This window comes from Periplaneta americana, chromosome 11, assembly GCF_040183065.1.
Source record: "Periplaneta americana isolate PAMFEO1 chromosome 11, P.americana_PAMFEO1_priV1, whole genome shotgun sequence".
NCBI lineage: Eukaryota > Metazoa > Arthropoda > Insecta > Blattodea > Blattidae > Periplaneta > Periplaneta americana.
The window spans coordinates 83,138,534-83,151,445 of NC_091127.1; the positions used below are offsets into that span (position 1 = coordinate 83,138,534).

Consider the following 12,912-nt stretch of genomic DNA (forward strand, 5'->3'; position numbering starts at 1 on the left):
AGGGCAAACGGCTTTTAGCTGGGAACCTCGATCTAAAGTTAGTGAATTGTTAGTCGGAAACCAATGGAGGCATGGGATGCTTACCCTGCCTGCCATTTTAAACATCATTCATTCTTTCTTCGTCCCCTTTCATTCGTTCGTTCGTGAATTCAGCATTCTGTTATTTGTCTATGTTCAGCACTGTTCCTTTGTACACCGCTTCTGTATTTCAGCGGCGTTAACTTTCCGTCCTGGCAACGGCCCTGGTTCGATTCTCGGTTAAGTCGTGATGGAATTTATTATTAGCTTCCAGAGAGCTTTTCTCTCATTTATTTCACCAAGACACTCAACTTCATTTCATCTATAATCTGAGTACAGTTAAAAGTAGGCTCGGGTGAAGTCTTGGGGGTAGTAGAAGTTGATATAGGAAGAGCTTGGGACTCCGAGCCCCTGGTCTTATTCGGTACTCGTATAGGGATAGGAACTGGTTCTTTCAGAGTTTAGGCAGAGTGACCCATCTGTCAGCATCAGATTCACGAATGCATTCCGAATCACTTATCCAACTGGAAGAATCACCACATATAGGGTGCAGATTGGGCGAATATGAGCCTAAATGCATAGATACATCTTAGGTCCGGCCCTCGAAAAACCAGCCAACCAGTCTTTCTTTGTAAAGTAGGATATACGATAATATTATGATGTGTATTTCTGTGTACTTATTATAAAGAAGGAAATGACTTAATAGATAATGAACTTAAATAGAGCTTGATAATTTGTACTGGAATAACTGCATCATTGTAAAAAATCCTGAATCAATCCAGCGATAATAGACATGAAAGGACACGTGTGAAGCAGTAATTAGGAGAGGGAGAGACCGATTTAACAGCGAAGTGATATCTCCATATTTCTATTACATGTATTCGCGGGGATGTTCTGGCGACTTCGTTAGAATTAGCTTCCTCACACAGGTGTTTCGTCACTTGTCAGCATCGGATAGATTTAGGGCCACCTTGAGCGGGGTTTCGTATAGAGACTCGATGAAGCATAAAACCCTAAAGTTAGACTGGACCCGTGGGAAAGATACTGCCAAGCTCGGGTTTTCCAAAGAACGGGTATTCTTGTGAGATATACAAACTAATTAGATGTTATGGGAAATCCAAAGTTTAAATTTAGAGATGACATATTTCGCGCCCAATAAGAAGAGATCTTGGTCCAGCTTATGAGGTCACTTTGGACCAATAGGGAATAGATTTTAGGCCAGTTAGTGACGTAGTTTTTAACCAATAGAATAGTTAGTTTTAGCGTAGGATAGGTTTTTATAAATAAGGGTGACGGGGAGCGGAGATAACGACTACTATTCCGCTTCGGAGCGGAGATCATCAAAACAACTTTACATCGTGTCGGCGGCCCTACATACAGGGCAGAATAACTACTTCGTTTGGTGTCGACAGGACTACTATTTCGCTTCGTGTCATAGTGTACTGGACAGAGTATTGAATTTGTAGTATCGGATAGAGCTTATTCAGAGCCGCCATAGAGTCGATACAAAAGGCGACCAACGATTGAATTATATGTCAGCCGGAAATACATATTCTAGGGTTTACCAAGTGGATACGACAATAAACTTATAGTTTTGAAGTGTACGCTGCCTTTTATTTAAGTAGCCGGCTTGGTATTATTCCCGACATCAACCTACACCACAACCGTACCTCGGCTACCCTGAGTGAATCTCACGCAACATCGAGACGCACCCACCCTCAAAATGGCGCCCAACGTGTGGTCACAATAACCACTCACCCTCAAATGGCGCCCAGCGTGGGGCCCCAACAACGATACCACCCACAAATGGCGCTTTCCAACGTGGGGCTCGAAGGAAGACAGCTGTTCCAGTGACCGGCCCCGGGTGCGAACACAGCACCAAACCACGAGGAGGACCGGACGGAGCAGTTCAGCCCTGCATAGCCGAGGAACGACGCTGGAAGGCGGGAACAGAACCAAGCCATCGCGACATCACGACAACACTAGAGAAGACAACACGGGGACCACCAGAGAAGGCGACTCGGAGAGGCTGTGGCAAGTATGAATAGAAGACGTATAAATGTGTATATATGTATATGATATTTTGGGGGAATAATTATAAAGTGTATATGTTTCAATTTCTGGTGTGATATTTTGGGTGTATATATATATGTATTTTTTTTTTTGTGTGTGATATTTTGGGGGAAAGAATGAAATAAATGTATTGCGTAATTTGTTGGAAGTGAGTCGAGTGCAAATACAGGCCTAGTTAGATTATTATTGGGAAAGCAAGCGTCGGATAGATGACAGAGTAGCATATAGATGATACTACGTAGCCATAGGAGTAAGGTAGTTAGGAAAATACGAGAAAGACGAGGAAATAGAAACAAGGGAACCATGGAGCAAAGGAAGGACGAGGAAATTATGGAAATTAGGGAGGAGGTCGAGAATAACGCAGGACAAGAAATAGAGGGAGAGCGAACGGTGGAAAAGCAACAGAGTAGAGACAGTGGCAAAGGGGAAATGACGCTAGAACAGTTATGGGAGCAGATGAGACAATTCATGGAAAATAAATTAGACAACAATTCAAGGGAAAGTAGAGAACAAATAAAACAAATGGAAACTAAATTAGAGAATAACTCAAGGGAAAGTAGAGAGCAGATTCTGAGGGAAGGTAGAGAACAAATAAAACAAATGGAAACTAAATTAGAAAATAACTCGAGGGAAAGTAAAGAACAAATAAAGCAAATGGAAAATAAATTAGACAGCAATTCAAGGGAAAGTAGAGAACAAATGAAACAAATGGAAACTAAACTAGAGAATAACTCGAGGGAAAGTAGAGAGCAGATTCTGAGGGAAAGTAGAGAACAAATAAAACAAATGGAAAATAGATTGGGGGAAAGTTCGAGAGAGATTAGAGATCATATTGCAAAATTAGCGGAAAGAGGAAACAAGATGGAGGACAAAATAGAGAAGCTAGAGGGAAAATTAACCGAGAATGGGATCGGAATGGAGAACCAATTGAAGATAGCTATGGATAGGATGTCAGAAAGTATGAAGGATTTAGAAGTTAGAGTTAGAGATAGCGCTACGAGAGAGAATAGCGATCTAAAATCAGCTGTCGAGGAAGCGATAGTGGAGAAGGTTCGAGAAATTCAGAATTCGGTAGAAGAGAAAATAGGTGAGATGGATCAGGAAGTGGACGGTCTCAAGCGAGCCATAAAGAATAAAGAAAGGGCGGATAACGAATGTTTGGAAGAATTAAGAAGTAAATTAAACTCAATAAACGACGTACTAAATGGGGGTAGTCCCGCAAATTTAAGCGGACATAGCAGCTCGGACCGTGCAGTTTCTAGACAAGAGGGCACAAGTGAGAGCCCGGCATCAGGTAGTAACATAAATGTAAGACATGTCAACAATAGTGTCAGTGAGGAGTGTCAGACCTCACGTGATGACGTGCGTAGTGAGTTGAAAAGTGTAAACGACAAGGCATATTTAGGCCGTCCCCAGTACCCCACTCACATTTTGAATGAGATTGGTTACCCTATTTTTGATGAGGTTGAATTTTCAAACCCACATAACTACATAAGTGAGCTAGAAACGTACTTTAGAGTAAGAGGGGTGCCGGATGACTTAAAAATGACTGTCGTACGAAAGAGCCTAAAGAGCCGACCACTCAACTGGGCGCTAGTGGCCCTAGGGGATAATGTCACTTATGAGGAATTCAGAGAAAAATTTTCGGAGAGATACTGGGGACAAAGACAACAACAAAGAATTAGGAAGGAAATTAATCAGAGCAGGTTTGACGCGGGAAGAGGCGTCTCTATGATAGATTATTTTCTTGAAATTGTTAAGAAAGGGAAAAGCCTCAATCCGCCAATACCGGATTCAGAGCTGATCCAAACTGTGATTTCGCAGTATCCCGAGAACATAAGATATAATCTGATCGTAGCAGGGCCCCGAGACTTCGGGGAAACAATAGATTTATTGACTGCGCTGGATGGTTCGGACGCTACGCACTATGAATGTAGTGGACAGGCAGATTATGAACATGGCAAAGGAAAGGGTTCAAGCCCCACCGACCAGAAAGCGGGGAAGGGGGCAAGTACGGCCTTTTCATCCCCAAGGACAGGAGCCCAAAATCAGAGTAACTGGGGTGGTGACAGGAGCCCCAACAATGCACATAGTAGGTACCATAATGGCCATAACGGAGGGAAAAGTCCCAACAGGGAGAGGAGTGACCCGCCCTTTGGGGGTCCTTACAATAATAGTAGGAATAACCAGAGTAGTCATAACAGGATGAGGAACGATCGAGGAGGTGTTGGTCCCGTGCGTAGGGTTAACCACATACGATGGTACACGGGAAGACAAGAAAATGGAAATAATAGGCTTAGAACCCAACCACACTGGCTTAGGAACAGAAATTACAGACAGGGATTCTGGCAGCCTAATTTTAGCAGGGGACCGCAAAATCGAGGTGATTGGAGGAGACAGGAGCAGGAGAGAGATAGGCGAGGCGTCCTACAAGAAATGGCCTCACAAGGGTGCAATAGGCCCCCTACACAGTGTAACGTGGGACAAAGCAGGAATAGAGACATGAACGGACGTCAGCAAAGTCCGGTCAGAATGAATATGGGCCGGGAGCCTATAAATTGTAGAAATAGAGACGAGGTAGCAGTGGAACCGACTGCATCGCACTCGGGAAACTGCTAGACAGAAGTCTCAAGGGTTCGGAGATTTCTGTAGCTAAGTGCAATAAGTCTCTATCAAAAGAATCCACCAACGCGGTAAGCGTAAAGAGACAGAGCGAGATTACTAACCCAGAGTTAGAAAATAATGGGACTTATGTATTGCCTTATATAGATGCTAAAATATTTGGGATAAAGTGTTGTGTGTTGTTGGACTCGGGCTCCACAAATAATGTATGCAGCTTGGAATTTTTTCAAAAGGTTAGGGATTCAGGAATAAAACTGCAAACGTTACCGATATGTTCACTGTACTGTGCAGGCGCCCTAAGCAAGAAGAAGGAAAAGGTAAAATATCAAGTATGGTTCGAGTTAGAGTGCGGAGACGTGAAATTAAATGCTATTTTTCTTGTGATACAAAGGTTGACTACCGACATCATTATTGGAGTAGAAAGCTTCTATGAATGGCTCGCGCTATTAGATTTTAGGGAAAACAGACTAGGGGTTACGGCAGGTAACGGCAGTGTAGGCCATGTCCCATTCAGTAGGGATAGCGCTAGATCGGAGTTAGATGAAAGAACCGCAGGAGAGATTGAATTACAGGAAGAGTTATTTTTTGTAGAGCACCTCAAAATTTGTAAGAATGTAATTATAGAGGTTAATCCGTGGGAAGGTAATGAGGTAACTAGGGGAGTGTGTCAAGTAGGCTGCGGAGAATGCGAGTTATGTATCGGCGAATTAGTCCAGGCGAGACAAATAGGACGTAATCTCATTAGCGGTAGGGCCAGATATTGTAATGAGATTTCGCTTGGCGATCTTAGGCAGGTAGTCGCGTCTAACAATAGGAAGACTGATACTTTCGAAATAGTAAGAGATAAAGTTAACCAGGCACACGGCCTGAGTGAGAGTGAAAGAAAACGCTTAATGGATGTTCTAGGTAGCCATTTAAATGTCTTTTCAGACGCGCCGGGTCTGTGTAGAGTGTATACACACAAAATTAAGGTGGTAGGAATGGAGGAATTTCGGCATAAATGTAGACCCATCCCCCTATCTTTAAGGGATCAGGCAGACGAAGTCATAAATGATATGTTAAAAGACGGAGTTATAGAAGTATCGGACTCGCCTTACGTAAATGCATTGTGCTGGGTTAGGAAGCCCAATGGAAGCTTAAGAGTAACGATCGATGCCCGACACGTTAACTCGTTTTCAGTTAAAGATAATTTCAGGACGGAGTCAGTGGACACTTTGTTAGGCCGTATCAGTGACTGTTCTATATTCACTAGTTTGGACTTGACCAGTTCGTATTGGCAGATTCCGCTGGACGAGGACTCGAGAAAATTCACAGCGTTCCTACATAACGGGAAAGTTTATCAGTATACCCGATGCCCATTCGGCATCGCGAGTTCTGGATCTGCGCTACTAAGAGCACTTGACATAATTTTTGGTGATTCGACGAAAGGTTTTCTGGCACAGTACATTGACGATTTTCTTATATATGGCAATAATGTGGATAGGCATATTAGGGATATTGATTTTGTACTTACTAAATTGAGAGAGGCTGGTATGACAGTCAAGCTGGGGAAAACAGCATTTTTTAAAGTTGAGACAGTTTTCCTGGGTTACGTAATTTCGTCTGACGGAATTAGACCGGACCAAGAGAGAATTCAGAGCATTTCGAGGATCCCGCCGCCGCGGAACCGGAAACAGGTTCGTAGGTATCTAGGTATCCTACAATACCAGAATCGGTTTCTCGTCAATTATGCTAAGCATGTAGCCCCACTCAGAGCATTGTTGAAGAAGGATACACCCTTCAGGTGGGGGTCGGCAGAGCAGGAAGCATTCGATCGAACGAAACTGCTTTTCGCCGACTCAATTCTGTTGGAAAGGCCTAACGACAGCCTACCTTTTCAGATTTATACGGATGCGTCTTCATATGGATATGGAGCAATTCTATGTCAGACAGATGAAGATAATAAGCGACATGTGATTGCCACAGCTTCTAGGGGACTGTCGCGTACCGAAAGCAACGCATCAATCACGGAACTAGAGATTTCTGCTGTGTACTTCGCACTACAGAAGTTCCGTCAGTATATCTTTAATAGGCAGACAATCATATTTACTGACCATGTAAGCCTAGCATTTCTGAGTAGATGCAAATTGACGAACTCTAGAATATCTAGATATGTGCACGAGATTTTGGCTCATGATGTGACGATTAGACATATTCCGGGGGCAGACAATATCTTTGGTGATTGTCTCTCTCGTTTGAATTCCAAATCGGGGCTACCGGAAACTATCACCGCCCCCGCGTACGAAATTGCCGTGATGAAAATTGATTCCACGAGGAATGGAGCTCTGACGGGAAAATTTCGGAAAATTGCAGATTTGCAGCAGGAGGATTCCACGATAAGGGCCTTAATGGACAAAGCTAGAGAAATCTCACAGGTGAAAGACGAAGTGTATGGATTGCGCTCTGGTATCTTGTATAAATTGCATGGTAGGGATATCCAGAAGTGGAAGATATACATACCTGCGAGTATGGAGAATGAACTTATAAACAACTTTCACCTATCTATGTGTCACTCTGGGAGTGATAGGATCATTTTAACTATGTCAGAATCATTGTATATTAAGCAACTGTCAAAGAAGGTTGGAAGGGTAATATCTCGTTGCGAGGTCTGCCAGAGGGCGAAACCTCTAAATGTAAGGTATGACAATGTACCACAAGTCATTATCAGGGGTAAAAAGAATGAACTTGTAGCAGTGGACGAACACGGTCCAATGCCCACATCGTCCTTCGGACACAGGTACATATTTGTTACGTACGATGTATTCACAAAATTTGTAAAGATTTACCCTTTAAGAAATATCTCTAGTAAATTGTGTGCTGACAAGCTGGTTAGAGACTACATACCGACTTACGGCCCGGTAACAGCGGTGCTCAGTGACAATGTGTCGGTACATAAATCGAAAGTGTTTTGCAAAAGGCTGGAAGATGCGGGCGTGAAACTATACAATTGCTCCGCATACTTTCCCAGCGGTAGTCCCTGCGAAAGAGCGCTTAGGGATATATCATTGTACCTCCGTATTCTGTGTCACCGAAACCATAAGGACTGGTTTAGGCAATGTGAGGTGATTGAGAGAGTCATGAACCACTCTATCAATCCAACGACCGGAATAGCTCCGATCAAACTTATGTTAGGGATCGATCCCGATCCTATGATAAAGAGCTTGCCGCAGGCAATACAGGAGGGTGAGCCTCCTAGTGCGGAACTACTATGTAAACTAGCTTTCGACCGAATCAGGAAAAAGGCTGAGTATAGACTCGGTAAAGTTAAAAGATATCGCCACAAATGGGAGCCCACACCCGGCGATTTGGTATTGCTAAGGGACGTGAAGTTATCTTCCGCCCTTAGAGGACGTTACTCACGCATGGAGCTACTGTACAAGGGGCCCTACGAAATTAAAAGTAAATACGGAGACCATACTTTCGAATTGGTAGAAAGGGGAAAAAGTAAACCTGTTGGTAGGTACCACAAGCAACTCTTGCGGCCTTTCAAACAGGAGAGGCTAGGAGGCAGGAATGAGAAAGAGTAGGGTGGTTAGTCTCACGCGTACAGCTAGGTGAACCTGTACAGGGCGGCTGGTACAACCAAGCACGCAGAGTGTGTAATTGATCAATTAATAAATAAATGTAAATATGTGAATGAATGGTATTGTACATATGTAAATGTGGATATAAATTGTACATTGTTGTGCTTATTGTGTGAGAGTTGTGTACATAGAAAGGCTTGTGAAGATATATGTAATATTTATTGTAATTGTTTGTAGTGACATTGTAATCTCACTGTATTGTAAATAATGTGTTACCGGCTGATCGCGTGGGGGAACTATGAGGCTAGTTATAGGCAGAAAGCGGGGACATCTCATAACATTGGAAACTCTTTCGGGAATTTCCAATGGTTACGTAGATGGGCATTTGAAGCAGTAATTAGGAGAGGGAGAGACCGATTTAACAGCGAAGTGATATCTCCATATTTCTATTACATGTATTCGCGGGGATGTTCTGGCGACTTCGTTAGAATTAGCTTCCTCACACAGGTGTTTCGTCACTTGTCAGCATCGGATAGATTTAGGGCCACCTTGAGCGGGGTTTCGTATAGAGACTCGATGAAGCATAAAACCCTAAAGTTAGACTGGACCCGTGGGAAAGATACTGCCAAGCTCGGGTTTTCCAAAGAACGGGTATTCTTGTGAGATATACAAACTAATTAGATGTTATGGGAAATCCAAAGTTTAAATTTAGAGATGACATATTTCGCGCCCAATAAGAAGAGATCTTGGTCCAGCTTATGAGGTCACTTTGGACCAATAGGGAATAGATTTTAGGCCAGTTAGTGACGTAGTTTTTAACCAATAGAATAGTTAGTTTTAGCGTAGGATAGGTTTTTATAAATAAGGGTGACGGGGAGCGGAGATAACGACTACTATTCCGCTTCGGAGCGGAGATCATCAAAACAACTTTACATCGTGTCGGCGGCCCTACATACAGGGCAGAATAACTACTTCGTTTGGTGTCGACAGGACTACTATTTCGCTTCGTGTCATAGTGTACTGGACAGAGTATTGAATTTGTAGTATCGGATAGAGCTTATTCAGAGCCGCCATAGAGTCGATACAAAAGGCGACCAACGATTGAATTATATGTCAGCCGGAAATACATATTCTAGGGTTTACCAAGTGGATACGACAATAAACTTATAGTTTTGAAGTGTACGCTGCCTTTTATTTAAGTAGCCGGCTTGGTATTATTCCCGACATCAACCTACACCACAACCGTACCTCGGCTACCCTGAGTGAATCTCACGCAACATCGAGACGCACCCACCCTCAAAATGGCGCCCAACGTGTGGTCACAATAACCACTCACCCTCAAATGGCGTCCAACGTGGGAACTCAATAACGACACTCACCCACACGTGCCATATCAAAAACAACTATATAAAGAGTAGAGTCTACTTAAATAAAAAATGTATACTGAAACACAACTTGGAATTTCTTCTGTTCTTTGAAGTCGAAGTACAATTACTAATATTAATACCGGTACAAACATATTTATGAAATTAAAAATTTTGATGTCTTACTTACTTACAAATGGCTTTTAAAGAACCCGAAGGTTCATTGCTGCCCTCACATAAGCCCGCCATAGATCCCTATCCTGTACAAGATTAATCCACTCTCTATCATCATATCCCACCTCCCTCAAATCCATTTTAATATTAACCTCCCATTTACGTCTCCGCCTCCCCAAAGGTCTATTTTCCTCCGGTCTCCCAACTAACACTCTATATACATTTCTGGGTTCGCGTATACGTGCTACATGCTCTGCCCATCTCAAACGTCTGGATTTAATGTTCCTAATAATGTCAGGTGAAGAATACAATGCATGCAGTTCTGCGTTGTGTAACTTTCTTCATTCTCCTGTAACTTCATCCCTCTTAGCCCCAAATATTTTCCTAAAAACCTTATTCTCAAACATCTTTAATCTCTGTTCCTCTCTCAAAGTGAGAGTCCAAGTTTCACAACCATACAGAACCGGTAATATAACTGTTTTATAAATTCTAACTTTCAGATTTTTTTGACAGCAGACTAGATGACAAAAACTTCTCAACCGAATAATAACAGGCATTTCCCATATTTATTCTGCGTTTAATTTCCTTCCGAGTGTCATTTATATTTGTTACTGTTGCTCCAAGATATTTGAATTTTTCCACCTCTTCGAAGGATAAATCTCCAATTTTTATATTTTCATTTCGTACAAAATTTTGATGTCTACTTTTCAGAAATATATTTAGGGAATAATTTTCTTCTTTCTGATTTTGCAATTGCAACCATTCACAAGGCCTCTAAGTCGCCAGTATCTGCTTAAAAAAACCTCAATCCTTTATATATATGAAGCGGTCAGTGGAATAAGGGCCGAAGTCCAAGTTTTGCCGAAAATAGTTTTTTGAGTGAAATTTACTCCTAAAGGCAAGGCGAATATTATACACTATTAAAATGACCGATATCCATGCCTGTTATTATATTACAGCGGCTTAAAAATTTCAATACATGGAACAAGGTCCGATGTCCGGGACTTCGGACATTATTGTATTGGCTGAGATACGAGTATGATTTGGAGAGTGTCTCATAGAGGCGCTGCAGGTGGAAAAGTGGATATCACAAGTGAATGGATTGAACTTGTTAAACGTCACTTCCAAGTTGTTGAAATGACACACACTATTTTTAAAGACTTTGTTGGGTATTTCACAAAGTTTTTCAAGAAAAGCGCATCTCAAAATGGTGAAGTATTTCAGGTATCAAAACACAAGATCTTCCCATAGCATCATTTGCACAAACACCAGGTAGAGGTCGTAAATTAATGAGCGCAATGGTCATGAGCATCTTCCGTCTCATTAAGAATAACGTGACTCCCAACCTCAATGGACCACAGCTGTATCACGGGCCGTTAAAAGTGCAAAGATCGTGATGTATCTATTCACTCATTCATTCGTAGTGTTCTGCCCAAGGGCAGGTCTTTCACTGCAAACCCAGCATTCTCTGGTCTTTCCTATTTTTTGCCTTCCTCTTTGTCTCTTCATATGACCCATAGATCTTAATGTCGTCTATCATCTGATATCATCTTCTGCCCCAAACTCTTCTCCCGTTCATCATTCCTTCCAGAGCATTCTTCTGAAGGCAGTTTTTTCTCAACCAGTGACCCAGCCAATTCCTTTTTCTCTTTCTGATCAGTTTCAGCATCATTCTTTCTTCACTCATTCTTTACAGCACAGCTTCGTTTCATATTCTCCCTATCCATTTCACATACTCCATCCTTTTCCATATCCAAATGCTTCTAGTTGCTTCTCTTGACTTCGTCGTAATGTCCATGTTTCTGCCCCATGCAATGCTACACTCCACACAAAGCACTTCACTAGTCTCTTCCTTAGTTCTTTCTCCAGAGGTCCGCAGAAGATGCTCCTTTTTCCATAAAAAGCTTCCTTTGCCATTGCTAATCTCCTTTTGACTTTTTGGCAACAGATCATGTTACTGCTTGTAGTACATCCCAAGTATCTGAAGTGGACACTTGCTCTACTGCCTCATTTAGAATTTGCAAGTTTACCTTCTTTACTTTTCTTCATATGACCATGGTCTTCGTCTTGTTTGCATTTATCTTCATCCCATAGTGCTCACAGCTATCATTTAGCTCCAGCAGCATATCCCTTAGTATCATCTTCTCTTCTGCTAACGACGCAATATCATCAGCAAATCTTATACCCTCTTATACACTTTATTCTTTTTCCTCCTATTTATGTATCTAAACTCCTGAAATATCTATGAGAGAATGCACAGCAGTACTTGCAGAGTATTAAGGGTGATTAAGGTAGCAGAACTCAGAATGTTGGCAGTGACTAAGGACAGAAGACAGTTGCTCATTACATTGAAATAGTTTCTTTATTGTAAGTATTTTTATTATTATTATTATTATTATTATTATTATTACTATTATTACTTACAATTATTATTATTATTATTATTATTATTATTATTATTATTATTATTATTATTATTATTATTATTATTGGTGTCATATTTTTTTCTAGACAATTAGCTCAAGTGATGTGTGTATTCTGAAAATACAACATATTCAATAAATTAAATTCACTATTTCAGATTACTGTGCTTGTCTTTTACACTTGCGTAGTAAAACAATGTAATAAGGACCGAAGTCCACCACTTATCATCCTATTTATTACCCATACTATTAAATTCATACGTGAGTGTTCATTATCAGTCAGAGTGGTGCACTATGAGCTACGACTGTGCAAATTTTTGTTAGTGTTGGTCTAATGATTTAGGAGATGTGATGTTTTTTTCGTCTCCTGAAAAATGTACTTCTCTGGACTTCAGTCCTTATAATCGATCTTCAAATCCCCTAGATTTAGCAACTTTCCCTCTCCCAGCTGGTTTCACTGAGCAGCGCACTGGTCAGTGTCGTTGCATCACTGCTCGTGGCCGCTCCATCCCTCGAGAGGAGCCTACAAAGCCTCGGTCGGTACAATACGCTGCTCGGGTGAACGATGGCCGTCACTCTACCGTGGACTGGCAGGTGTGGGCTCGGCACGCACGGTACAGTGTTCTTCACAATTTCCGCATCTCTTTGTCGCAACGCGCGTGCTTCTGTGGAGAC

At 41.9% G+C, this 12,912-nt stretch overlaps 1 protein-coding gene across 1 annotated transcript in view; it reads left to right on the plus strand.

Moving 5' to 3' along the window:
* The first annotated feature begins 2,199 nt into the window (after positions 1 to 2,199).
* Positions 2,200 to 12,912, plus strand: part of LOC138708533 (uncharacterized) — a 74,873-nt gene continuing 64,160 nt past the window's right edge. The window contains exons 1-2 of the mRNA XM_069838648.1: positions 2,200 to 2,593; positions 2,672 to 4,651. Coding sequence (XP_069694749.1) covers positions 2,320 to 2,593; positions 2,672 to 4,651 — 2,254 coding nt within the window. The 5' untranslated portion in view covers positions 2,200 to 2,319. The remainder of the gene's footprint in view (positions 2,594 to 2,671; positions 4,652 to 12,912) is intronic.